Source organism: Glycine max, chromosome 16, assembly GCF_000004515.6.
Source record: "Glycine max cultivar Williams 82 chromosome 16, Glycine_max_v4.0, whole genome shotgun sequence".
Classification (NCBI taxonomy): Eukaryota; Viridiplantae; Streptophyta; class Magnoliopsida; order Fabales; family Fabaceae; genus Glycine; species Glycine max.
Genome location: NC_038252.2, coordinates 32,545,035 through 32,571,818, shown reverse-complemented (window position 1 = coordinate 32,571,818; position 26,784 = coordinate 32,545,035). Strand labels below are relative to the sequence as shown.

The 26,784-nt window shown below is 31.1% G+C and overlaps 3 protein-coding genes and 1 non-coding gene across 8 annotated transcripts; 1 reads left to right on the top strand and 3 right to left on the bottom strand.

The window, feature by feature from the left end:
* Positions 1 to 254: 254 nt before the first annotated feature.
* LOC100817436 (ethylene-responsive transcription factor ABR1) lies at positions 255 to 3,087 on the top strand. Of its 4 annotated transcripts, none has more exons than XM_041010542.1 (4): positions 267 to 1,082; positions 1,686 to 2,166; positions 2,197 to 2,498; positions 2,876 to 3,087. In XM_041010542.1, the coding sequence occupies exons 1-4, from the start codon at positions 539 to 541 to the stop codon at positions 2,899 to 2,901; spliced, it is 1,353 nt and encodes a 450-aa protein (XP_040866476.1). In that variant the 5' UTR covers positions 267 to 538; the 3' UTR covers positions 2,902 to 3,087. The 4 variants fall into 4 exon arrangements, with proteins under 4 accessions (XP_040866474.1, XP_040866475.1, XP_040866476.1 ...); XM_041010543.1 differs by having other exon boundaries at positions 1,686 to 2,175; positions 2,212 to 2,498; XM_041010540.1 differs by having other exon boundaries at positions 255 to 1,082; positions 1,686 to 2,498.
* Positions 3,088 to 14,377: 11,290 nt separating this feature from the next.
* Positions 14,378 to 20,137, bottom strand: LOC100797160 (mitochondrial import inner membrane translocase subunit PAM16 like 2). 2 transcript variants are annotated; one of them, XM_003548051.4, is made up of 4 exons: positions 19,840 to 20,137; positions 19,272 to 19,359; positions 15,267 to 15,400; positions 14,378 to 14,602 (listed from the first exon to the last, which is right to left on the bottom strand). In XM_003548051.4, the coding sequence occupies exons 1-4, from the start codon at positions 19,840 to 19,842 to the stop codon at positions 14,477 to 14,479; spliced, it is 351 nt and encodes a 116-aa protein (XP_003548099.1). In that variant the 5' UTR covers positions 19,843 to 20,137; the 3' UTR covers positions 14,378 to 14,476. The 2 variants fall into 2 exon arrangements, with proteins under 2 accessions (XP_003548099.1, XP_014624675.1); XM_014769189.3 differs by lacking the exons at positions 19,272 to 19,359; positions 19,840 to 20,137 and adding exons at positions 16,754 to 16,945; positions 17,079 to 17,240.
* MIR9738 (microRNA MIR9738) lies at positions 16,342 to 16,514 on the bottom strand. Its single transcript, NR_126775.1, has one exon. It is a non-coding gene; the product is annotated as a microRNA MIR9738 (primary transcript).
* Positions 20,138 to 21,607: 1,470 nt separating the features above from the next.
* Positions 21,608 to 22,783, bottom strand: LOC102669481 (uncharacterized). The gene has a single exon (XM_006599943.3). The coding sequence runs from the start codon at positions 22,453 to 22,455 to the stop codon at positions 21,928 to 21,930; it is 528 nt and encodes a 175-aa protein (XP_006600006.1). The 5' UTR covers positions 22,456 to 22,783; the 3' UTR covers positions 21,608 to 21,927.
* Between the last annotated feature and the right edge of the window lie 4,001 nt (positions 22,784 to 26,784).

Sequence of the window (26,784 nt, the reverse complement as noted above, 5' to 3'; positions counted from 1 at the left end):
AAGGTGTTAACTAGTTAAACTACATTTTTTACTTTCTATTTATTTATCAATCAAACCCACTTTTGATGTGAGCATGAATACCAAATTCTCAGCGGCGCATACACATTTAATTATTCACTTTTTTTTTATTGTGTATTTGCCACAATACCAAAACTATTTCCCTTCTATATATATTTCAGAAACCAAAAAACAATTTGTGCACCACAAAAATTAAACTAATAAAAAAAATTATAAAGGTGGTGGAGGGGTGTGTGCGTTCACGCGCATGGTAGAAGCTAGAGCATACAGCACAGAGCATGGGACATACCATATATACATATATTATAGTTTAGTTTGCACTATTTTAATGGTGGCTGGCTACCTTAATTCCACATGCTAAAATTTTGCACCCCTTTATTATATAACCGTTTCATTCTCTATAGCATCTCAAAGGGTGTCCAAAGAAGGAATCACACAAGAGAAATTTTGGGTGGATCTTGGTAATTTAAATTTGGTCCAAAAATAGTAAGAAAAAAAAACCATAGTTCATTTAATTTTCATGTCCTTGCTAACGGTGGCGCACCAAAGGGGGTCAGGTGAGTTTATCCGGTTCACGGAAAGTCATGGCGGTGGTGGCGATGACGTCAGTGGTGACGGTGAACATGGTTGTGGACATGATGATGGAAGTGGTGCTGGAGGTTCACTAGGGTTGAATTTTAACCAAGTGATGCAACAAGGTGAGGTGACAATGCAAGGTGGTTCATTGGTTTCAGGGTATAACAGGGGTGATCCAGAGTTGAGAGAAATAGTTTCAGCTTTGACACACGTGGTGTCTTCAGGGTCTGGCCAGAGGAGCACCGAATGGACCCAGCAAAGTGGTTTTCCTATGATGTCTGCTTCTTCTCTTTCACGTTTGTCTGCTTTCTCTTCTTCTTCTCCTTCTCCTTCTTCTGGAGCCTCTTGGGTTGGCCACAAAAGAGGCAGAGAAGAAGAAGAGAATAGTACTTCACATAACTTGATGCAACAACAACAACAAAGTGCTCCAAGACTCTTCAGAAACATTGGTGACTTCATGGTGCCTTCTCAAGGAGACTCATCATCAGGTGCAATTACCTCACAAACCACTTCATCAAATTAACCATAAAACATGTTTTCCATACATACAATCACCACAATCACAATTCACACATCATTTTATTCCATCCTCATCTCATGTTTTACATCTAAAACAACAAATAACGTGTGTATATATCATTATTGCATTATCTCAAACTTGTTTAACCCGATTTATTTTATCTTTTTCCAAACATGCCAACTTGTTGAATAAAACATGCACAATCATTGACATGTATTAAGTATTCATTATTAAGAATTCATCCTTCTTTTCATCCTGCCACCTAGTGCAGGAGAACATCATTCTTGAATCTTATATAGCATGCATATAACACTTCATTTTTTTCATTTTGTTTAAACTAAGAAATTTTCATTTTCCAAAATCATATTATCACTAGGAAGATTTCAATAAACTGAACATGGTCATTACTCTTTAGTCACATACTCACATACCAAAATTGGCTATAAAATAGTGCTACAACTACACCTACACCACCATGGTTCATAATTAAGCCATTCATTACACAATAGCATTTTCTACACTAGTGAAAACATTTTGTGTGTTTTATCTAAATCATTTTTACTTCAACCAGTGACAGAAGAAGCCCCCACCTCCACAACTACAACTGTAACCGCCGTCACTGAAAACCCACCAGGAGGTGGGGAAAGGAGGAGAAAGTACAGAGGAGTGAGGCAGAGGCCATGGGGAAAATGGGCAGCAGAAATCCGTGATCCACACAAAGCAGCAAGAGTTTGGCTAGGCACATTTGACACAGAAGAAGCAGCAGCAAGAGCCTATGATGAAGCTGCATTGAGGTTCAGAGGCAACAGAGCAAAGCTTAACTTCCCTGAAAATGTAAGAGCAGTTCCACCCATTCAACCTTTTCAAGCCACCACTAGGCTAACCGTTTCTGATTCCACCACCTCTCAATTCCGGCCACTCTCCGCGGTGGCGCCACCCTTCATTCAGCAGCCACAGATTCAGGGCTCCTCTGACTTGATCAGAGACTACTTGCAATACTCTCAGCTTCTACAGAGTGATTTTCAACAGCAACAAATACAACAACAACAGCAGCAGCAGCGGCAGCAGCAGCAGCGGCAGCGGCAGCAGCGGCAGCAGCAGCAGCAACAACAACAACAACCATCTAGTTTGCTTCAGCAGTTGTACTATAATGCACAATTTGCTTCACTTCAATCACCTTCAATGCTATCATCATCTCCTTCATTTTCTTCTTCTGTGTCTCCAGCACCATTCCCATTATTCACAACCTCTGCTTCTTTCCCCTTGTTTTCAAGTCAACAAATGGGCTATTTCCAGCCACCGGAAAGCCGCAATCCCGCTGGCGGCGTGCCGGAGTTTCCAACGTCCACATGGTCGGATACCAGTAGCCAGCCACCACCTTCTGGTTGATACAGTGTTTTAGTTTCCTTCATATTTTCCTTTTTCTTTTTTCTTTCTTTCATTCTTAGCATAAAAAAAAAAGACTTGTTATACTTATTTCTTTTTTCAAGGGTGAAACTATGATATAGTTTTTTTTAAGTATTTTTGGTACTATTCTCGTATCAGAATTAGAGTTTCAGTAATTTATGTTGATATTCAATACAAATCTTTATTATGTAAATTAAAATGTGAAACTTTAATTCTTTCTTTTATATATATATATATATAGTACCAAAAAGATCTTACTAACTTTATTTAAGTTTGGTACTTTTTAAATGATGGTAAATTCCTTGAACATGTAGTTTTGTTCCTATTCATGTAAAGAAGATTATTTGAAAACAGAAAAGGTGGGAGTGATTGAAGATTGATGATGGATGAGAAAGAGTGGCAGGTAAAGACAAAGCAGCATTTAGGATTTAGGGTTAGTTTATTTCCAATTCTCAATGGATTTGATGTTAACATTCTCTCAGTTATCCATGGAAAGACGTAGAAATCCATAGTTTTTACATACCCTCTGTCTGCTATCTGCTATACAGCCATTGATTTTATCAAAATGTTCCTATACTTTAGTTCTTTTTTAATAATATTTTGTGGAGATTTAGTCATCATGATTATGATTCTTTATGTGTTGAGTTATTTTGGATGTGCTCATTTATTCCAATCTTAATGAGCAAGAGTATTAAATATATTGAATACATTCATGATGAGCTCATCTCACACTAAACCTCCCTTTGGTATAGAAAATAAAGTTATGAAAGAAAGAAATTTTAAATTTTGAATTAAAGACAAAAGGAAAAGAAAGAAAAAATTTCTTCTTATCTAAATGGAACATATGATAACTTTTCTAGAATAAAACAAGCATGAAATTATTCATAAATTTTACCCAATGTTTATAATAATTATTTACTTTTCTTTCTTTTTCACCTCACTGCTTTACATCCTTTAACAGTTTTTGTATGTTTCTCGTGTAATTCTTACTAAAATTTTAGGTAACTAACTATATATATCCCACTTGGAGATTTTGGTGATAAAATAAGTTTGTGTATAAGTAGAAGTACAAGGGAAAGTTTCGTATAAGAATGTAAACATTAAATACTGTATAAATAAATGAAAGATCTATAAAGTTTGATGTCAAATTTAATTAAGTGATTGTTCATGATCTATCATTATAAACCTGTGTTGCATAAGAAAGTTAATTCATATTATGTAATTATATTTAATTTTTTCATATTTTTAATAAATTATCAAATATATGTTTAAATTTATTGTTTGAATAAAATTATGTGCGCATTTTTCATAACCTATGTAATATTTATTTTTTATACTGGATGCAGGCTAATATTTAATGAAATATTAAGTGTGTGCATGTGCCTGTCATGCATTACACATCTTCAACATTTAAAGGCACGAAATTTCTACCTTTTTTTATAGCCGCGAAATTTCTACAATTGGGCAATTGGATTAATGACTATCAAGTTCAGTTTGGATTTTAGAAAAATATTATTTTTCAAAAAAAATTCAGTAAAATTTTAATTATAAAATGAGTTAATTCAAATAAATAGTACTTTAGAAACTCAAGTCCTAAAATCCCCATTTTTGGAGAAAACTTTACTTAACCATTACTTCTAATTCCAATGCTAATCTCTCCCAATTATGTTCAGTCAAAGAAAAAAGTTAAAATAAAGCCATAGCCCACCACAACTAGAATGGGTAGTTAACATGATCTCTGGTATGAATGTGGTGTTCACTTGTTTGTGCTTAATTTCTAAGTTGACAGAGGGCCATGAAGTGGATGATCAGTCAAAACATGTGGATCCTGGGATTGAGAAGAGGAATGACTTTATGCAAGTTTAAAAACCAACTCGTCCAAAGAATGTTTTGAATGGGAATTTGTCTTTGATATTTATAAAGTAGGTTATATGTTTCAGAGGTTTTCTTTTGAACTGATCAAAGTTGAACCTACTTTTCAGTGCAGAGACTTGATTGGCAAATGTTATCGAGTTATATAACAAAGAATAAACGCATAGACTTGAAGAGTTGAAGTTATTTATGGCTTGGAGATTGATTATAAACTACACTATGCATTTGAATCAAATTTTAAAATTGGCCACTTTAATTGAATTAGTTAGGTGGCTTGTAATGATTTAATGCGCCATGTAATAATATTCAGTTTATAAAGTTTTCTTTTTAACTGCAAAAGAATTTTTATTCAAACCCAAATCACAGCACAAGATCGATGTGCAGAAACAAATACAGCCAATAAATCAAGCTACAGCATACGAATTTATAAGTCTTTGAATTATTTTCTATAAATTCAAGTACATAATTTATCTCTAATATACATCTTATCATTCGTTTAGATTTACAAACAAGTATAAAATTAAGAGAAAAACTCATTAATAAAAAGTGAGACTCACAAGATAAATTACGTTTTTTAATATGTTAATCAATACTGAGAAGTGCGTAAAAAAAGTGTTACAAAATATATTGCTAAACCTTTTCTTTAAATTTGTAACTAACAATGCTGATCCATGTAGACATGTAGTTTTTCAAGTATCTTTCCTTGAGAAACAACTAATCTAAAATTCTTTTAACCCTTGAATTAGGACTCGTTATCATAAAGCGAGAGCTAGCGACCGTGAACCTAGTTGTACGTATGGATTTAAAGTTAAAACTTTTTATCATATAATTTTTTCGTCCCTAGTTATAATTTTTTTATAAAAAATTTGTTTACTTATTTTTATAAGATTATTTTTGAATTTTTAGATGCATTAATTATTTTTTTCTATATATTTTTATTTAATTATTCTCTCTTTAAACATTAATGAAAAATAATTAAGTGAATAAAGAGATAAGATAAGGATAATTTTAGAATGATAATAAAATTAATTGAAAGATTTAACATGATTAATTATTTTTCGTAAAGAGCATAAATTAGTTTAAAAAAATTATAATTTGAGACGGGGAATATTTAAAAGAATAATTATTGAAGTTAAGTGGCATCAAAAACACGTTTATGAGAAATTGTCGGAGTTTAAACTATGGAAAAATAAATTGTTAATCTTAATTAGTAACTATTATTTCCATTTTAAAATAATTGTTATCTTAAATTATTTTACACGGTCAAAAAAATTATTACTAGATAAATAAAAGAGTGATAATTTTATAAAATAAACTAATTTTAATATTAATATTATATTAAAAAATTAAAATGACACTTATGAGAGTACATTAATAGAAAAAATAATTAATATTACATTAAAAATTAATATAACATTTATTTTAAAATATTTTTAAAAAAATAGGACACTTACTTTGATACAGATCGAAAAAGTCGTTCAAAGTCACAGTAGAGTCTAGTAAATTAATGGTACAGCAAGTTGTACAACAATACAGAAATGAAAAACAAAAAAAAAAAAACAAAAAAGAATTGAATAATGTAATTATCCACTTATGGAACTCACTATAACTATTAATTTAAGGCTCGGTCAAATTGATTCAGATATCATAATGAAAAAGTTAATTTACTCACCAAATTAAGAAATTAACGGTTAAGATATTTACTGAGTAAAAATGCTTTTCTTTATCAACGTGCTACATTAAATTTGGAAATACTTGAACACCGATCTAGATATTGTGTTATTGAGGTGGTCCACCACAAGAATGTTTCGAGTAGCAACATTTATCACAATTTTAGTGTGATGGATGTTATTAAAGGTGCTTTAGCCAATTGGGATTTCGCAGTTGATTTTGAAAGAAAAAGGAGGGAAGATAAATGCTTTATTTTTAAATCAAGAGAGTTATATATTAGTAATATTTATAAAATAAATAAAACATTAATATATTATATTTATATTAATTTATTACCTTTTATTTTAATGATATTATTTCTTATAAATAATAATTTACTCTCCTTTTTCTTCTTCTTTAAAACATCACTCCCAAGCATGTTCTAAAAGTTTGCAATGCTAAAAATTAAAGACCTAATTGTTTACAACGACTTGAACAGAGATATGTGATCAGATCTTCTAGATTCAAATAAAAACTACACAGTTGTTGCTATTAGACCACTACACTAATTTCCTCCTGAATTGCTTTGTTGATTATAGCAACTTCTTAGTATGTATATATCTTTTTTCTATTAGGAAAATGAAATAGAAAAAGATCAATTTTTGGACCAAACAATTCTAAATGCTACAACTCTTAGATAAGAACACACTATATGTTTTATTTAATTAAAAGAACACACTATATGTTTTATTTAATTAAAAGAACACACTATATTATATCACCAACATAAATACATATTTACATTAATTTTTTTTATCAAGGTATTCTAAAATTAATTATATTTGAGTCAAGTAATAATTATAATTGTTATTTTAATTATTTAATGCAATTATATATTAAATTTATTTTTTTAATCTACATCATTGGTATCTTTTGCTGAAAATAATTTTATTGGAACCAAATAGATTAAATTAAAAATTATAAATTAAACTAACATAATTTTATGTCAACTAATTCATGTACTCATTAATCATATTAGCATTATTTCAATTACTAATTCAGATTGATGAGTTTTCTAAAACAATAAAAGCACTTATTTTTGCCTTCAAATCTTTGGCAAAAGAAAAATTCACATAAGAAAAAAAAAAACCGATAGTGATTGAAAACTAAACAAATAAAAAGGAAATCATTGCGGCAATCGAAACCTGCAATGTTTCATTGCAGTCACGTTGTACAGCTTATTCTTAGTTCAAAGAAGGGATACCTTATCTCCATTTTAATTAATTCAAATGTTATACGAATATTTTAGCACTGTAAAACGTGCAAAATAATTATTTTTGTATTTAGTTTGTTCAACCATTATTTTCATTTTTGGTGAGCTTTTGGACAATTATATAGTACACTATTTCTGTTCATACTATCATGCATGCCAAGCCAATTATGGGCCATGTGCATAGTTGGACCCCACCTGCCTCTTGATTATTATTTTAATTAAGACATTGTTTACATCTTAGACCTGCAATAAATATATATAATAATATAAAATTAATAAAGTAAGGTTAGTGAAACGAAAATCCATATAAAATAATTGTCATTTCTTAAAATCAAAACATTTACTGTGGAAAAGAATTAGGGTTAGGTACAAAAGCATCTGCTCGATCTTGTTATTTTTTGAATTTCATATTTAATTAGATTAATTTATACTAACTTTAATGTAGAAGTTTGTACAATTGTCACACAATGAATCCAATATTCGTATTCTCTATGCAGGTTACTCATATTGAAAACCGGTAAAAGAACAAATTGAAGAATGAAAAAGGCACTAGAACATCGCTATTTTAAAACCACTTAAAAGAAGTAACAAATGTATTGAGTAATTGACTTAATTGCTTGTATTCCAAAAAGTCTGATGTGACATAATGATGAAAAAATGTGTTGATTATTGTATTTATACTTTATGCGTTGGCATTGCCTTTTCAACCGTTGATCCTGAAGTATTTACCTGAAGAGATGTGTTGTTTGCATTTATACATTATTTTATACTTGCTATGTAGAATTCCTAATGCATTTTTCTTACATCGAAGATCAAATATCTTAACAATATATTTGCATGAGATAAATTTTAAATTTTAAGAATTTTAAATACTTCAATTGAAATTTTTTTATTTTCAAAATTTTGTGTTTGGATAAAAAAAAAATTAAAATTGTGCTGGTGAAAAAAAAAATGAATGCAAAGAGAAGAGAAGATATGCATGTTGTGCTTCCAAAGAGAAGAATAATGATGTGTCATAGGAAGTCGCTGGGAAACTAGGACATGGTAGTATACACCACCACACCTTACTACAGCATTTAGCCGATGGCATAAGGCATGACCCAGGCCCTCCATGCTGGTGAGCACCTCCCTTGACTGACGGATGCAGTTCTATGTGTCCTGCAACGCCAACACCCGATCGATGTTCCACTAGTTCAGACGGTGTTTCTTGAAGAAGAGGATCATCGACGTGAGGGAAGATCCGCAAGTTCGAGAGGTTATAAAGGAAATACGCGAATATTTTAGAAGATTATTCTATCAAGAAGAGAATTTCAATTTCTCACTTTTAGAAGGAAATTGAAACTCCACATTTTTAGTTGCTTAAAATTTTATTTTAAAATTTCAAAAATTTAAATTCTTCATGAAAAAAATCCAAACAATGAATTTTAGATTAGAAAAATTTAAATTCTCTGATAAATTACTTTCCTCAGTTAAAATTTTATATCCAAACATATTCTTAAAGTGAATTTTATTGGATTAGATATTTGCACTAGTGAAATAACGATTTAGTAACATGTGATTCAATAATGTCATTTAATATAATATATTCTTTTAGTATCATAATAATTATCTTAAAAATTATATTAATAGTAATTTTTAATTAATTGATAGTGTAAATTTTTTAAATTTAATAGTGGTTATTATACACGGTTAATTAATTATAAATTATTATTAATATAACTTTTAAAATAACTATTATAAAAATTAATAAATTTTATTTTAGTTGATGGATCACATATATTTTTTTAAAAAATTGACATAACATCGTATAAAAACTAAACTATTTTTTTTTTTTACCAGAAATTCAATATATTCACCCAACAGTAAACCTAATTCATAGAGCTACAACTTTTTGGTCTTATCCCCGTTCATTTGTATCAGTTAACAAAAATTTGGAATATTCTTAGGCTAATCACAATTAAAATGTTTTTATTTGTACAAAATTGATTGATTTAGCAAAAAGAGACAACAAAAACAAATTTTCATCCTAGAATCCAATGCATGTTATACAAAACGACGAGCAAAGTAACTGTTGCTGTAAGTTATTAAATGTAAATTCAATTTTGCTTTGTGCTTCTCTTCATATTTATCTATTATGGTTTGAAACATAACACTAATAACAACGGGATTACGTGAGATTAAGGTACACGTCTCACCCAAAACTATCACACGTCACTTTCTCTAATTCCTTTTCCCATCTCCAACTTCACTTTCCTGGAAAATCACATAAAGTATTAAAATAAAAATTCTTCTTTTTCTTTTTGTCCATATTCCATTATTTTATTTATTTATTTCTTTTAATAGTTTTCATTCGTGTCGACTCATTTTTAGTTTGGGATATATCATATTATACAATGTCTTTATACTTTTTATAATAATAATACATTTTTATTAAAAGATATATTAGATATATATATATATTAAAAATGATCATATAATATAGTAATATTAATAAAAATAAAAATAATAATATTTTAAATAAAAAAAGTGACATTTAATTTCTTAACAAATTTTCTTAGCAATCAGATAATATTTGCTTTTAATAATTTACTGAATTTTGGCTGTCAAAGAAAATAATTTAATAAATTTCTTGAAGTTGTTGTCCATGTACAAAACACGTTTCATGATCCATATGATGTGGTCCAACTTAAACTTGGCAATTACAGAATAGAATACAGAGAGTAACGTACCTAACAAATTTGAATTAATTCAATTCGAAATATATTTATTAAAGATGGAAAAAAAAATAATGTGAGAACGTGTTGGTCAATATTGGGATTCCCACAAATAAAAAACAAAGACATGGCACGTGTGCAGCTTATAGTCTACGACATTAATTCGACGCGTGGGGTTTGTGCTATACGTAACGTCTCAAAGATTAAAATTAAGATCTCACTTAGAATTGTCCAAAAAGATATTAATTAAAGAATTAATAAATAATAATTCTTTAAATTATTATAAGAATATGTTGATAACATTAGTAAGTTTTACATTTTCATAAACACATTTTATATTTAATTATTTATTGATATCTTAGACAGCCTTATCTAACATCTTTGAAATCAGATATTTATACAAAAAGGTGTTAAATCCCGTAGAAGTTTTAAAACATGAAAAATTAAGCTTAGAATTAGTTAAGAAATATGTACACATTTAATGCCCAATCATGCTTCTAATAAAATTAATTCAAAGGGGATAATATGAAAAGAAAAACAAAAATAAATAAATTAAATATATGATTCAAAAAAATTAACAATGCAGTTGAATAGAATGGGTCAAGTGACTATAGAAATAAATGAACTTAAGCAAATCATAAAAAAAATAACTTATGGGCTAAACATATGGATTCCTTTTTAACATCTTTATAATTAGAAGACCTACGACAACGAATGAAAGTTCACATTATAAATTAAACCCAAAACCATTATAAATTAAACCCAAAACCTTTTAGTTACAGAATGTTTGATCTCTCCAATCAAGCCAAGACTCATTGGTGTGAAACATCAATTTGATTTTAAGTTAAGAAACAAAACTGTTGAACTATTTGATTCAAAATGTAATTCGAGAATTAAAATATTATAGCCTTCCGAGGATTATTGAAGTTTTAAAGTCCTTAGAATCACTAACATAAAGATTTTGCTTATATATATAATCTATAGAACCATTTGATAACAATTATAATATAAGATTGTTTCTCTAGAGAAATTTTTAATATTTAAATATTTTTTTATAAAAAAAACACTTTATCCATTTCAGATTATACGACGTTTAAACTTTTAACACAATTATTAAAGAATGTAATTTAATTTGTTGATTTCAAAAAAAAAATATTAGGTAACATTTTAATATACCCTTTATTTCTCTAATTAGTGATTATTTTATTCTTTCTACACACTATTCCCACTAAGTATTAATTAAGAATAGTTATGGAAAAAAATATGATACAATATTAATTTTGTAAAACGACATATATTTTTTTAGAACAATTTTTTTTCTCTAAAATGTTATATAATCTAGAATCGAGGAAGTATTGTTTAAATTTAAACCATCTTTGAATATTTTATAATAATTAGATATTTTTCATTTTAAATAGAAAAATTCAAAGAGAAAAAATATTGTAACATTTTTCTCCAAATATAGAAAGTGATTTATGAAAATTTAAATATATTATAAAACACTTTTTTAAAACATTATCCAAACACATCTGAAATGTTTTTTCAAGAACACTTTCTTTTTTTGAGTATTCATGCAAGTTCATCCTAAAACGATTGGATTTGACTCCTCAAAATTAAGTAAAAGTAAAATAAGTAATATATATAAGTCGTTTATGAAAAAAAAATCAATAGTTAATATTTCAGTAATTTGTTATTACTTGTGTATGAGCATATAAATTTAATTATTTATTTTCTCCTCAATAACTGAGATTACTTTTTTTTTGGCTCTAAAGTGAGTTATTTAGTTTTAGAAGAGTCAAATGGAATTAATCTCTTGTATGGAGTTAGAGCTTGACAATGAGGCATTAGAAGACTAATTGTGGAATGTGACTCAGAAGTAGCTATTCAGCTTGTGGAGAAGGGTTGTAGTCCTAAGCATCCTTATAGTAACATGGTTGGGACTTAGAACTTCTGCAACCAAAGGGAATGGGATGTTTGAGTGTACCATATTTTTTTGAGGCAAATAATGTGGCAGATTAGCTAGGAAGTTATTCTTTTTTCCAACCTTTTGAGCTTACGAGTATTGATAATTTACCTCTAAGATGTTCTATATATTCCATCTAAAAGACTTGAACTGATCCTCCTTAAAAATAAAAAAATAAATAAAGCACAGAAATCATGACTAGGAATGATATGAACTGTAGTCCATCCATTTGAGCAATTGTGTATAGACATTTAATTTTTCCAAATATTTCCGGACTAGTTCTAAAATTGTTTCTTAATTTTCTAAGAGGATTAGCTGAACCAAACCTAAAATTACTTTCAATTGTTTTTTAGTTCTAAAATTACTTGCCTTAAACCACATTCATAAAGATAAGAATTTTCAAATATTTTTTTTTTATTTTGGATAAATTATACAAAACCTAAAATCCACTACTGTGTGTACATATTAGTACGAATAATACATGAAAAGTAATGTGTGAGAAAAGTTTCACTTATGAAGTGGAAGAGCCACATGCTTTGCTTTCAGAGTTTGGGGGGTGAGGGTTGAAAAGGGAGATTGGTAGCTTACCTACCATTTTGTGAAACGAACAATATAGCAGTTGGACCCAAAAGTGTTTAGACCTGTTAGTGTCACTAAGTTGGTGTATGCCACATTTCTTTTATTTCTCTTTATTCTTGAATGGGGCATTAACGTGAGGTCATCATCATAATTCATAAACCTAAGGTGTGTTGATAAGTAATAACTCTTTGAAAATTAGTTCCAATGAAATAAAAATAAAATGTGTTAGAGATTAACGAGGGGAGCAGTGTAAGGATAAGCATGGGCATGCATAATGTGGTTCTCTATTGGTGGATGTGAGACGATAACATGCGTTCAATGGTGTTATTATTTGAAAATGATATGAATTTGTTTGTTTTGTGATTCCTATCAGAGAGAATAGTGATTTTTTGGATGATGAATATGGATAAATTTATTAAACTTATTTGTTGAAACAAACATTTGTTTTAATAAAATAAATAATTTTTTATTATTTGTTTAGTATGTTTATCTAATTTTTTTTCTTAAAAAATAATTTTTTTACTTATCAACACACCTAGTGGGATAAGGCGTTGTTGTTGTATAATTTTTTTACTTATTTTAAGAAGTAAAGCTTCTTAAAAAAATATTTATATAAAAAATGTTTATTTTAATTTTTTTAAAAAAAAATAAACAAACCCATCCTATATCACCTTTGCATCGTTTAGGATTCAATTAATTTTTCGGCAAAAAGGAAACGGATTCAATCAATTCTCACAAACCCTAAAGTTTAGTGACAATAAGTTCTGGAGCTTTTTTTTTTAATAATAAATTATCCAAATTCTCCCAAACTTTTGTAAATGTTAAGCGCTTTGTATTGCACCTGTACCTTTGCTATTATTTTTGTAGTAAATAAAAATTTAGGTGAATTAAGACCTAAAAACTTATTAAAGTCAATCAAAACATGTTTCAAAGCTAAAAAAATGTTTACGTCTACTAAAAAGATGCAAGATCTTCATCAACAACATGATTCCAACTTTATTATCTAGACCAATTGTTAACTCTTTAGTACTAGAGTTTGACTGTGACGAAAATAATAATTTTAATTAAAAAATGTATGAATCAACAATCATCAATAAAAAAATTAATGAAATAAATCTTAACACACACATATAAGATCAGTCCCACGAATCCACGATGAAGATTAAAACTCATAAAATCATCTTACAATTTAAAAATTCATTTGACATAAAATTTAATTATCAACATTTACTAACTCAAAATAAAACATATTTGATACTTAATACTTATAATTTTTCAATTATTTTCTTGAAAACTTCTTAACAGAACTCATTTGTAAAAGAACTCTTGATATTTTGAACACCATTATCTTCTTGTAAATTTGGCTGCACATGTACATTGTTTAGGGTGATTGCTTACAATGAAAAGAAATAGATTGGAGATAGCATAAAAATACCATAATTTTCTTATTGTTTGAGAGAGAGAAAATAAGAAAAAACAAATTTTTATGACAAAAAAAAAATACTTTCTCCGAAATTATTATAAATTTTCATACAATAAAAAAATGCAACTGTAACTGCATTTGCAAAAGACGACAAAGGTGAAAACTTCTGGAGTATAAATATGAGCAATGATAAACAGAAAGTGAAAGATATCAAAATTCTAGCATCGATCAAGTAATGAAACGTGTTTTTTTACGACATTACTATTATTTCCTACCACATTCTAATTTTAAGCATGTTAAAAACATGCATGTAATTTCATTTTATAGTAGCCTTTATTAGCAGTCAATCACAAACTAATCATTTACAATTTTGATAATAAAATTTTTACTTCAGAAACTTTTGATTACGCAAATAGTACAACACAAACTTGGAGGCAAAAATGATTACACAATGGTTATAAAATGGAGAAAATCTAAGTTCTCAACTAGGGGTACCCTGACTCTTGCCTTGTTGAACTGCCTCTAGACATTCCTTGGCCCGATGAACTTTGGACTGGAGGTAGAAACTCCCATTCTTAGCATTATTCTCAAATAAATTGTCATATTTCTGCAAGGCAAGAAATATTTTTAAGAAACTATTACAAGAAAATTTTAGCTCCTCTGAAGTGAAAATGGTATACTTCAGCAAAAAAAAAAAAAAAAGTGCAAAGTTATAACCATTAATTGAAAATCAAATGGATTTTAGCATCATAATATATGCGCTTAATAGCGTTGTTTTTCGTCCTGTAAAATTGCCAATTGTTGGTTTTTGCCTGTCTTTGAAAACTCCTTTACTTTTGGTCCCTACATTTGCTAAATATCCAGACTTTCGTCCCTCAGTCTAATTTTGTTAAGTTACTGTACCGTACAGTTACTTGGTGATCTTTCTAATCAGCATCCTATAGTCATGAAACACACAGATTCCACCTACCTTGTTAGATTGGTCATCAAAAAATTGTAAAGTAACTTCACAGACTTAGACTGAGGGACAAAAGCAAGTATGTAGAAAATCCAGGGTGAAAAATGGGGGGTTTTAAAAGTTAGGGACAAAAACCAAAAATTGGTAATTTTATAGGGACAAAAAACATGATTAACCCTCATATGTTAGCTATTGATTTTCCAATTGAAGGCTATAACAGTGTGCTTTATCCTCAAAAATGCATTCCCCACTTTAGAAGTGCTAAATTGAAAACAAATGGGTAATATACCCACAACAAAGATGATATACTAACCTTGATAATCTCCTCCCAGGGAGTTTCCTCTGTAACACCAAGAATCCGTCGAGCCTCTTGCTCCGTCATCACCTTGCTAGCTCTGCGGATAGTATTTTGAATTGTCTCTTGTGCAACACCATTTTTTGAGGCATCTGGAATAACATAATGTTAAGAAAATAAGAAGACCTGGAGCCACGGCATGGTTGTCTCTGTGTACAGAGTGAGAGAGAAAATCGGCCAAGACATTGTGTGAAAAAGGAACAAAGGAACTAACAAATTAAGTGTATCAGAGTAAAGAAATAAGGTATTAGGCAAAGACCATGGAATTAAGGAGAAAATGGAGGGACTATTTTGTAAACTATTTCCCGTTAAGTATCAGATGTTATATTGGGATATTTGGAGACCTAAGCTGTTCAAAAAACAACGTTGCTTACTATCAGACTTCAACATGAAATACCTTAGCTTGCTATCCTCATTAACCAAATCTAAAGAAAAAATAATGTCTGATGAATGAAGGAAAGGCAACTTTCAGCTCTTTTATGAACAAAGGAAATAAAAAAAAAATTGCTAAAAGATAAAGGAACCAAGTTGATAAGTCACACCATGAAATGAAACTACTGAAGTAAGTGATAGAACGGATGCTTAGGAAAACAACCAATGTCTCAAAACTCGGTTTGGATACTGCCTAGATTCAAGTTGATCTATCAGCTGGGAATGCTCAAAAGTATACCACAGTAGAAAGTCAGACCTTACAATATCTATAGATTTAAGAAAGCGCATAATAAAGTCCCTCATAATATATCCACTGTAAATTTTTGCAACATGAGTGCAGCATATATTCAAATGAATATGGATATGTTTAAGGCAATGGAAAATCTTTGGCCATGTAGAGGTGTAACAAAGGATTGCAACACGTGGGACACACATGATTAGTTTGTAGCCCAACGCACAATACGTTGTTGACAAAAGACATGATCACATGGCATAGAATAGCATTCAGTATAGACATCCAACTCCTCCTTCTTTGGATCTCATCATCAAAAGATCCCTTTATGATTAGAAATGACCCTCTTTGATAGTAGCTCATTTGCAGCCATGGAAGAGTCCACATCATGTTTCAGAATGATTCCAGTATCATTGAAGAAATAGACGGTTATGGCACAAAATGAGAGGGTCATTTCTAACTGTATATGTCTTCAACAACATCTGAATGACCTTCTTAGATGTCTGAATCATTCTGAAACACGACATGAACTCTTCCATCGCTGCAAGCAAGCCAGTAACGAAGAGGGTCATTTCTAACCATAAAGGGATCTCTTGGTATTGAGATTCTAAAGATGGAAATGTTGAATGTCAACACTGAATGCTACTAAATGCCATGTGATCATATCTTTCATCAACAATGTATTGTGCGTTGGTTGCAAACTAATCATGTGTGTCCCGCGTGTTGCAATCCTTTGCCACCAATCTAGCCTTGTATTGATATAATGTCCCATCAGACTTACACTTCACTATGAATATCCCTCTGCACCGTACAACTTTCTTATCTTTGGGTTTATCAACAATGTCCCACATTGAGTTTCTCTCTAATGCCTCATCTCTTGATTCATGTCTTGAACCCAATTTCTGTCTTTCAATGCTTCCTAGACTAATGCAGGTGTTTTGATTGCATCAATGGCTACAATGGAGATTGGATGCTGGACAGCAATGGTCAGTACAAACAAACTGAGAAATAAAATACTTTGTACATGATCTCTTTCCTATCCTCAAGGCAATAGGCATATCGTCAGTAACTTTCTCAGTATCATTATCATCCTAAGAGACATTTACCTCTGGTTTAGACAATTGAATTTGCTGTGGGATAAAAGTGGGTTTTGCTTCACTCCCCTTTGATATTTTTGTCCAAAGAATTGATCTTGCTCTTCTGCTTCATTATTATCTTTTTCAACATCTTCATTGTGGTGCTTCCTCAAGATTAGTGTCTTGGACATCCTACAAGGACAAAAGAGGTAGTGACCCTAAGATAGACTTGGCTAATAGTATACTCTCCCCCTGAAGCTGACGGCTAACAAGGAAGGATTCTATTTAATGAAAGGTGACATCCATTGATACAAAAAACTCGACAACTCTGAGGATGATAGCACTTGTACCCCCCCCTTTTAATTTAAAAACACACTTTACAACTCTTGGGTCTAACTTACCACGATGGGGACTATGAGAATGGACAAATGCAATACACCCAAACACATAACATGAGAGACTTGACAGTAGGGGTAAAGGAGAGAATGACAACATGTGTTCAACTGGACTAATACCTTGCAAGACACAAGTGGGTAGCCTACTTATGACATAGGTGGCAATTAGGAAAGCTTCTTCCACAGTAGACATTGGGAACAAACATTTGAAAGAGTAGAGCTCTAGCAACTAAGTAGGTTGCAATTCTTTTGCTCTGCAACCCCATTTTGTTGGGATGTATTAACATATGTGAGCTCATGATACCCTAGCCAAAGGTTATACTTAGATATATGGTCTTGATTATGAAGATACCTTCTCTCCTGTGGCTAAAATCTCTACTATTCACCCACATTTTGCTATGGCTACTACTCGTCAATGGCCACTTCATCAGTTAGACATCAAAAATGCCTTTATGCATGGTGAGTTAGAGGAGAAGATTTACATGGAGCAACCTCCTGAGTTTGTTGCTCAAAGGGAGCATGGGTTGCTTTAAAAGGATAAGGGAGATACCCAAATCTCTGGATATTGTGACACTGATTCATTGGAGGGATGCTACAGTGACAGGTGATCTACTACTGGATATTGTATATCTCCATTGGAGGGAACATTATCTCTTGGAAGAGCTAGAACAAAATTTTGTTGCTCGGTCTAGTGCAGAAGCAAAATATAGAGCTATGGTCATTGCCACTAGTTAGTTGGTGTGGATTAAGCAACTCCTTCAAGAGTTAAAGTTATGTGAAATTCAGAAAATGAAGCTGTATTGTGACAACCAGGTAGCTTTTCACATTGCCTCTAATCCAGTGTTCCATGAAAGAACTAAACATATAGAGATTGACTGCCATTTTGTTCGGGAGTTTCTGTCCAAGGAAATTAGTTCTGAATTCCTCAGTTCCAATGATCAACTTGGAGATATCCTAACCAAGTCTTTGAGATGAAACAAAATTCAGTTTATATGTTCCAAGCTTGTAGGATACAATTTATATTCTCCACTTGAGGGGGAGTGTAAGATTAAATTTATATTGCAAATTAGTATATCTTATAAAAGGATGTTTTTGCCTTTTTCCTCTGCTATAACTTTCTATCATAGGGATACAGTCTGTAGTCCCTCTTTTGTCCTATTGTACTTCTGATTTGGCATTTATATATGAATACGTATATGAAGCTGAGTGAAGATTTGAATTACTCAAGCTCTTTAGCATCTAATCGCTTTTCTCAAGTGGCTTGTCAAACAACCCTTCAGAGAACAATTGTAATGATCTAGAAGTTGACTAAGAAGCATATTAACCCTCTTATCAGCTCTTCTCACAGTATGCTACTCAACTCTTGAGAAACTAGGATTTCATTCAACACTGGCTGAAGGAGTGGGCATCACTTACCATAGGTATGCAAATTAATTGCCCCCTAGAATTTCATACAGAACTGTCCTTTGCAATAATTTGAACTTGTCAACTTTATTACCCCCCAAGAAGCCCATGAAATCCCCTGCAACCCCTTGGCAAAAGGGTAAAAAAACAAAACATAGCTCCTACAAATTTTTAGACAACGGACTTGGCTACTAATTCTAAAAATATGTAGAAACCAAATATCTGGCAATCAAGTAATAAAATCAATTTGGTGTTGGAAAATAATTTAAGCAACATTTGCACACGGTATATATCCAAAGAAACAAACGATAGTAACTAAACCAAACACCTAGAAAACAGAGAATTGAATAGTAAATTAGCATGAAATTATGTTTGTCAAACAAATCACAAATCTATTCAGAATCGCAAAATCTGAAAGGCTTACTAGTAAGCGCTTGACGATATGCCTGAACAACTGCTCTTGCCAAGATTCCTCCACCCATCACAATCAAGTTTGCGAGAATCTTAGCAGCCTGCATAAACAATCCGATTAAAATTTTGCAAGAGAAAAGGACCATTCCGGAAAATTTATCATACAAAGACCATTTACAGATACCAGATTAAACCCCCTTCTTCAAAAATCACCTCAATCAACACTTTCTCTTTTTTATGTTCCCTTATGATTCATACATCAAAACAATTACCCCTAATCTATCTCTTGAAACCACGACACCCCCAATAAACTGAGCTATGCCAACACAGAAATCACAACTTATTTATACAATATAAAAATAAATCAATTAGGTCGGCTACACAAAAAAAATAAAAAAATCGAAGCACCCTATTAAAATTGTACCTCTAAATCTTACGAGACAATAGAGAAAAATCAAAAGAAAGAATTTTTAATTCCCTTTACGCACAGAATCTAAACAAAGAACGCACAAATTTCCCTTTCCCTTGAAACCCAGCAAAAAATTTGACAGAAGAAACAACAAAGAGACAGAGAAAGGTACCATAGCTAGAGAATCAGCAAAATGAACCCCTTTCTAATCCACAGGCTTGGATTTTTCTTGTCTGCGAATGAGAAAATATAGAGCTACGGGACCCAAAATTGAGTTAAAAAGAAGTGACTTGACGTGTGGGTTTTATAGACGAAGAAGAAAATATCAATCTTTTGCTACAACAAAAGCTGCGTGGGGAAAGGTGGCGGCAATGGCGAATGCTAGGGTTCCAATTTGGGAACTGTTGGAGCTATTCTCCGCCTCAAACACAGTACGATGTTTAGAAAATTCTGGAACCGGTACAATTACTAAACTAGACATAATGGTAATTACAAAACTAATAATGATAATAAATTAATGGTGTTAAATTAGAAAGTTGATCTTGGCACCGATTTTTCTCTTAGTCCTTAAATAAAATAAAACTATAATTATTATATGAAAAAATGTTTACAATTTTATCTAACATATCATTTGTTAAATTTTTAACTAGTGAAATAATCCGTGTCATGCATATTAAGTTCTAATTTAAAAAAAATGTTATTATAATTTTAACATATTTTTCTATTATTTTTAATTTTACAAAAAGAAATAGAAGTAGGTAGGTATATAGGCATCTAGAAAAAAATAACATATATAAGTTCATTTAATTTACATAAATTTAAGGAACAAAACAATTTAAAATTATTTTTCTATGCTTGATTTTAAAAAGATTTATGGAATAACACAAAGAGGGATAACAAATAACAAAAACTTAACATCTTGTTATACTCTAAAATATTGATACATTATTCTACTAATATTAAGTCCAATAAATTGACTCGAATTCAGTATGATTGTGTTTATTGTTCATGCAAGCTTGTTGTACCAAAACAATGTGATCTATGACTTCAATATTATATTAGGTGAATTTTTCTTTCTTATTTCACTCTTTTTACAATAACAAAATTGAAAAAGAAAAGCAATTTTTTTTTCTCTTTATGCAAAGTTGACATATCACATGTATACAATTCGATAAGGTATCTTTATATATGAGTATAAGAGGATTAAATTTAGATCATTTAATCATGTATGGAGGAATCAAATTACATTGATACAACTTTGACAACTATTACATCATTTTTATAACTTGATATATAATATAATTTTTATTGATCCAATCGTTAAATTATATTTATATATTACCAATATCGCCTATGTCAAATTTTATAAATATTGAACAACAACAAGAAGATAATCAAATAATCTATATTTTAGTATATTTTAAAATGTTTATATTACGTCAATTTTAATTTATATGAATGAGGTAGTAAATGATTTTGGGTTAATATGAATTTTTTATATATGATCTATATGAAATGAACTTCCATTCCCTTGTTCATATATATCACGTATGCAAATTTTTATACTTTTATCTCATCCATAGATAAATTTTATGCACAACTTTATATTTTTTTTATAAATAAATTAAGTAATTTTAATTTCTAAGATCTCATGCTAATGAAAATGCCATTGACCGAAAATCTCAACCTAATTTTATGAGTCCAAATCTTCTCTTTATTGTATTGTTTTTTTATGATAATAACTATTGCTACTTCTAATTACTTAAAAAAATCTTCTCTTTTTTCAACCCATCAAAACCATTTAATCTACCCTTACGTAGCGCACATTATCTAACTAATAACATTGCATGTTAAAACTTGATATTAGTGAATTTTCCTTAAAGAAACTAATGATTTCAATTGCCATTAAAAAATAAATAAGAAATTGAAACAATAAAACATTCCACTAAATAAGTAGTAGAATCAAGATACATATGATTTCATTATCAGACTAATAACATTGCATGTTAAAATATGATATTGATGAATTTTCCTTGCTAAAGCAAAGAAGCTAATGATTTCAATTGCCATTAAAAAAATAAATAAGAAATTGAAACAACAAAACATTCAACTAAACTAAATAGTAGAATCAAGATACACGCGATTGCATTCATAAATATACATGGTTTGTTTTGATTAATTTGTTGCTCACCATATTGGAAACCCAAAACACCCCACAACTCTTCTCCTCTAACTATCATCATATAGCATAACAATCACTTTATGGATTATCGGGAAGGTTATCGGTGGCTAGATATGCAAGTTTGCTAATCAACAAGATGTCCTTGTTTAAAGCTGAAATAGAAGGATTGATGATATTGGCATTACTCAAGGCTGTGTCACAAGTTGTAGGCCCATCACCAGCCACTTTGGCATCATAATTTGCGGTTAGACCATCCTCACTCAATTCACCCAATGAACTTTTGAAAGATCCAATCGTACCATCATAAAGGGTAGTTGCACATTGCATAATGGCTGGTGAAGGATTTGTCTTCATCGCTTCTTTTAGGAATGTTTGGGCCTCTAATCCCTTTTTTAGTCCTAATTCAAGGACCAACTTGCAAAGTTCAACACTATCTTTAGCCCCAACAATTTGAGGTTCGCCTTTGAGAACTTCAAGGCACCTAGCCTTGTCCACACCAGCATTATCGCATAGAGATTCATACAAGCTTGTGCCTAAGGTTGGCAAAGGAGAAATGAGGATCAAGGAAAGGGTGAATGACAAAAGGAAAAGTGTAGAAGAATTCATTTTGTTGTTGTGGAGAAATAGATAGTGAATTCGAGTTTCATTTTGTCTTGCGGAGATGATATGTTGTTAAGTATTATGGGACTCTTTATAGTCACTAAAAAAAGAAAGTTTTAGTGTTTATTATTATTTTTAGTTGTGAAAATTTGATTGTGTCCCCACAAAGGCATGCTAACCTTTGTCATTTAAGGTGTGATATATTGCCCACTAATTATTAATAGTAATCTCAGAGAACGACGAATGCTCCAAAATTGAAATGCTAAATCATTAAAGTAGGTAGACTAATTTTCTGATACACATATATAGATAGATTCTGTTTGTGGGAAAGAAAAGATTTTTCCACTATGTGAGAGAAATGTGGACTATCGGATGATGTGTGGTGATTAAAATTTGAACCGACTAACTTGCTTTGACGGTAATTTCCAATAAGAAAAAATTGTAGAATTATAATCCACATCAGCCTATGTGGCATAGGTGTGTCTTTGCCTCAATTGTGCTCCCGTTGTTGCCCTCATCTATGGTTTTGACTTAGGAGATAGGCACGATGAGAGTGAGCTCAACCTGTCGTGTTTCACACATCGTTTTTCTCTAAAGTGTTTGGTGGTTGTCGACTCGAAAATGGCCTTCTAGCTTTGGATTTAATCTGCACATACAGGTCGTTTCATGAGGTATGTTTCATCCATCCTTTGTCTTCTTCAAGAACCAATGGATTTGTCATTCTGGAACATGTCAACAAGTTTTGTTTTTTATTATTGTTGTATTTTTGTTTACTTATTCATTTTGACTATGATGGTGAATAGCTGTAGATTTCATTGCCATTAATTATGCTACATGTATTGTGTGCTTTTGTTGAAAGTGCTAATTTTTAAACACATTGAACTAAGTGGGAATGTGGAACTGTTATCTTGCTTTGTTTAATTGCTATTGTGTTATAATTATGTGAGTAGTGTATTTTGTATGTATAATGGGGGCAAGGCTATTTTAGAATTTGAGACTTTTTTTTTTTATTAGCAAAAGTGTGTGTGTATATATACACACACTTTTGTATTATAGAACATTAAAAATAGCACAAGCAGTATTGTTGTATATACATCCTAGCATTTGCAAGGTGCAAAACTATGGTGATCTAATGCATGCTAACCAACTTGAATTAGGAAACCAAAGATCTGGCTAACCGCTAGGTACCTAACCGGCCTAACTTGTATTATATAAACTATCCCTCCTCAACACAAAAAACTATCCCTAATGTTATTGGACCAGGAGTGAAACGGGATATCAAATCCTTTCTCCGTGTTTTTAAGTCAGGTCCAACAATAAAATAGAGTGTCCTCGATAACTTTATGGTTGTTGAAACTTTCATTTTGGAAGACCATCCTATTCCTATGCTACCAAATACACCATGTCAAAGCAATCCACCAGGTTTGTCACTTTTGAGGCCTAAGTCCGCTAATATTGTAGTAGAAGTGTTGAAGAAAGTGTTGTTTTGGATTTTCTGAGAAAGCACCCACTACATTTGCCCATGATCGCGATTCCTACCATAGTGGCAAGATGTTAGCACAAGTGAAGAATAAGTGAGCCTCGTTCTCATCATGACTTCTGCAAAAATGGGTAGGTGACGTTATTAGTTTCCACATTTCTCTTTCTTAAGCTATTCTTTGTAGGCAATCTTTCCCTGATCAATCTCGAAGCAAAAATTGTTGCTTTACTTGAGACTTTTATCTCCCATAGTGCTTTAAATGTTTCATCCTAACTCTCCAACGGCAAATTCCTATTGAGTAATTCATAAGCACTCCCTACTGAATACTTATTGCTCGAATCTTCCTCCTATCTCCACATGTCCTGTTGCTACATGTGTACCGCTGTAAGTCTTCCATAAATTTTGCAACCGTGTCTATTTTAGCCTCCAAGAAGAACCTCTTCCACTGAAGCTTCCATTCCCAACCTATACCTGCTATTGTCCCCATTTGCTGGATATGTTGATTTTGTTGTTGAGAAATCTGGTACAGTCTTGGATACATCTCCTTAAGCGAGACCCCATCCTCCATCCATCCATCTTCCCAAAACAAGACCTTTGATCCACATCCTACTTCATTATAGTATTGTATACTACCATGGTAATGTAATGTTAGTTTAAGATGTTTGTGGGAGATTAAATATGTATTATAAATCTTTCTATACATGTACGAACAAAATGAATGAAGAAGTTGACTCTGTTATGTGTGATTCAAGTGAAACCATGTTAAGGGTAATTGACTATTCTTTAACAAATGTGTCCTTCATGTTTGACAATTTGTTTTATTATTGTGTAAATATGTTTTCTTGTAGGATTTGGATGACATATGATGTTTGAAAAAGTATCTTATTGCGACATTGGAGTGACAAGGTATGACGATGGTGATGACTATGGAGATGAAAATGATATTAAGGCAGACATTGAAGATGATGACAATGATGAAGAGGAGGAGGATGACGAGGTTGAGTTTAAGGGAGATGATGAATTTGAAAATGTTGGTTTTCCTTTCTCATAAGATGTTATAAGTATAAGTAGTCCTGTTGATATTAGAATCTTTGACACGATTGAAGATGTTTCAAGATTACATTTTTGTGATAAGGAGACAACATACAAATTTTATTGTTGGTATGTCAAACTTGTTGGTTTTTCTATGAGAAAGAGCCATATTGTTAGAAACAAAATGGAGGTAACAATGTAGCAAACGTTTGTGTGCTTTAGAGCTGGTTACAAAGATGACAAAAGGGTAACTTTGTGGAGTGGAAAACGTCGATCAAAGAATGTAACTAGGTGTGGGTGCAACACAATGTATTGTGTTCATATTAATTTTCATAGTGGTTGATGATATGTTTGTTTTGGGGATTTTGATCACAATCATAAGATGTTGGATTCATTATCTGCATCGTTGTTTCTAGCACACAAGAAAATGACAAACATTGACATTATGCAAATTGTAAATTATCGAAAGGTTGACATTAGACTCCCTCATATGTATGTTACCTTTGCCAACATTTTTAGGGGTTATGACAAAGTTGGGTTCATTAAGAAGGATATATATTATCAAGATATGAGGAATATGTGGCTAACAACATCTGATGCGACTGGTGTGCTAAAGTATTTAAGGCAATTGTGTGATGAATTATCAAGTGTTTGGTGATGTGTTGACATTTGATGACACTTATAAAAAAACAAGTATTTATGTCCGTTTTTTGTTTTCTCAGGTGTCAACCACCATAATCACACCATAGTGTTTGCATTGTAATGGTAACAAATGAAACTGAAGAGACGTATTTTTGGTTACTAGAACAATTTTTGGATGTCAGGAACAATAAAGCTTCATGTTCAATATCTAATGGTGATATTGTAATGAAAAATGGCATTAGGAGAGTCTTTCTTAGTGCCCATCACAGGCTATGTGTGTGGCATTTAATGTGAAATGCAATAAGTCATGTGAAGGAAAAAGTGTTTTAAACATGTTGAAGTCCTTCATGCTTGGTGATTTAGAGTTTGTTAAATTTGAAGACAAATGGAGGGACATGGTTGAAAATTATGGATTGGAAGATAACACCTAGATAAATGATGTATGAGGAAGATGTGGTCGCTTGTTCATATATGTGGCAATTTTTTTTCAGACATTAGAATCACTTCACGATGTGAAGCCTTCTATAGTCATATGTCAATATATGTGGATCTAAAGAGTAATCTTACTGAATTTATTGTACAATTTCAAAGGTGACATATTTTCAATATGGGGAGGTTGTGGCAAATTATTTTTCCAACTATGGAAATGTTCAACTAAAGACTTATCTTGAGTCACTTGGCAAGAACAATTAAGCTTAGAGTACTTGATTGTTAAGAGATGACAATGTTTTTTGTATACACGATGGTGAAGCATTGTAGTGAAAGTTTTTTATGTGTCTTATATTGTTCATTTATTGTCAAATTTTTTATGATATTTGCACTAGAATGCAATCCATTGGTCTTCCTTGTGACCACATTATTAATGTTTAAATTTTATAGAGTTTCCAAAGTCGTTGTTTCTTGAGAGGGTGCAAAAAGAGTCTATAATAGGAAAATATCTAAATTTATCATTGTATTGGGACTCACCGTTTATTGCAAAATATGCAACTTTGATTTAATTTTCTAAAGAGTTGTGTGAGGTTGCTCATCATAAAGAATAAGACTTTGATTACATGATAAAGTTGTTTTGTAGAGAAGTTATGAGGCTTAATTCAAAAAAAAAACAGCAAAATTTCAATGAATGTGACTGGTGGTGAAGGTGACACTACTTTTGATGATATTTTGGATCCTAAGATTATGCA

What these genes read in the sequence shown, in the direction of transcription:
- LOC100817436 (XM_041010540.1), top strand. Translation starts at nt 539, where the DNA reads ATGTCCTTGCTAACGGTGGCGCACCAAAGGGGGTCAGGTGAGTTTATC. An exon ending in TCAAGGAGACTCATCATCAG is followed by an intron (nt 1,083 to 1,685) that starts GTGCAATTACCT and finishes TACTTCAACCAG; the next exon opens with TGACAGAAGAAGCCCCCACC. An exon ending in TAGCCAGCCACCACCTTCTG is followed by an intron (nt 2,499 to 2,875) that starts GTTGATACAGTG and finishes ATTTGAAAACAG; the next exon opens with AAAAGGTGGGAGTGATTGAA.
- LOC100797160 (XM_003548051.4), bottom strand. An exon ending in ATATCGTCAAGCGCTTACTA is followed by an intron (nt 15,401 to 19,271) that starts GTAAGCCTTTCA and finishes ATGTTATTCCAG; the next exon opens with ATGCCTCAAAAAATGGTGTT. An exon ending in CCTGGGAGGAGATTATCAAG is followed by an intron (nt 14,603 to 15,266) that starts GTTAGTATATCA and finishes CTTGCCTTGCAG; the next exon opens with AAATATGACAATTTATTTGA.
- LOC102669481 (XM_006599943.3), bottom strand. Translation starts at nt 22,455, where the DNA reads ATGAATTCTTCTACACTTTTCCTTTTGTCATTCACCCTTTCCTTGATC.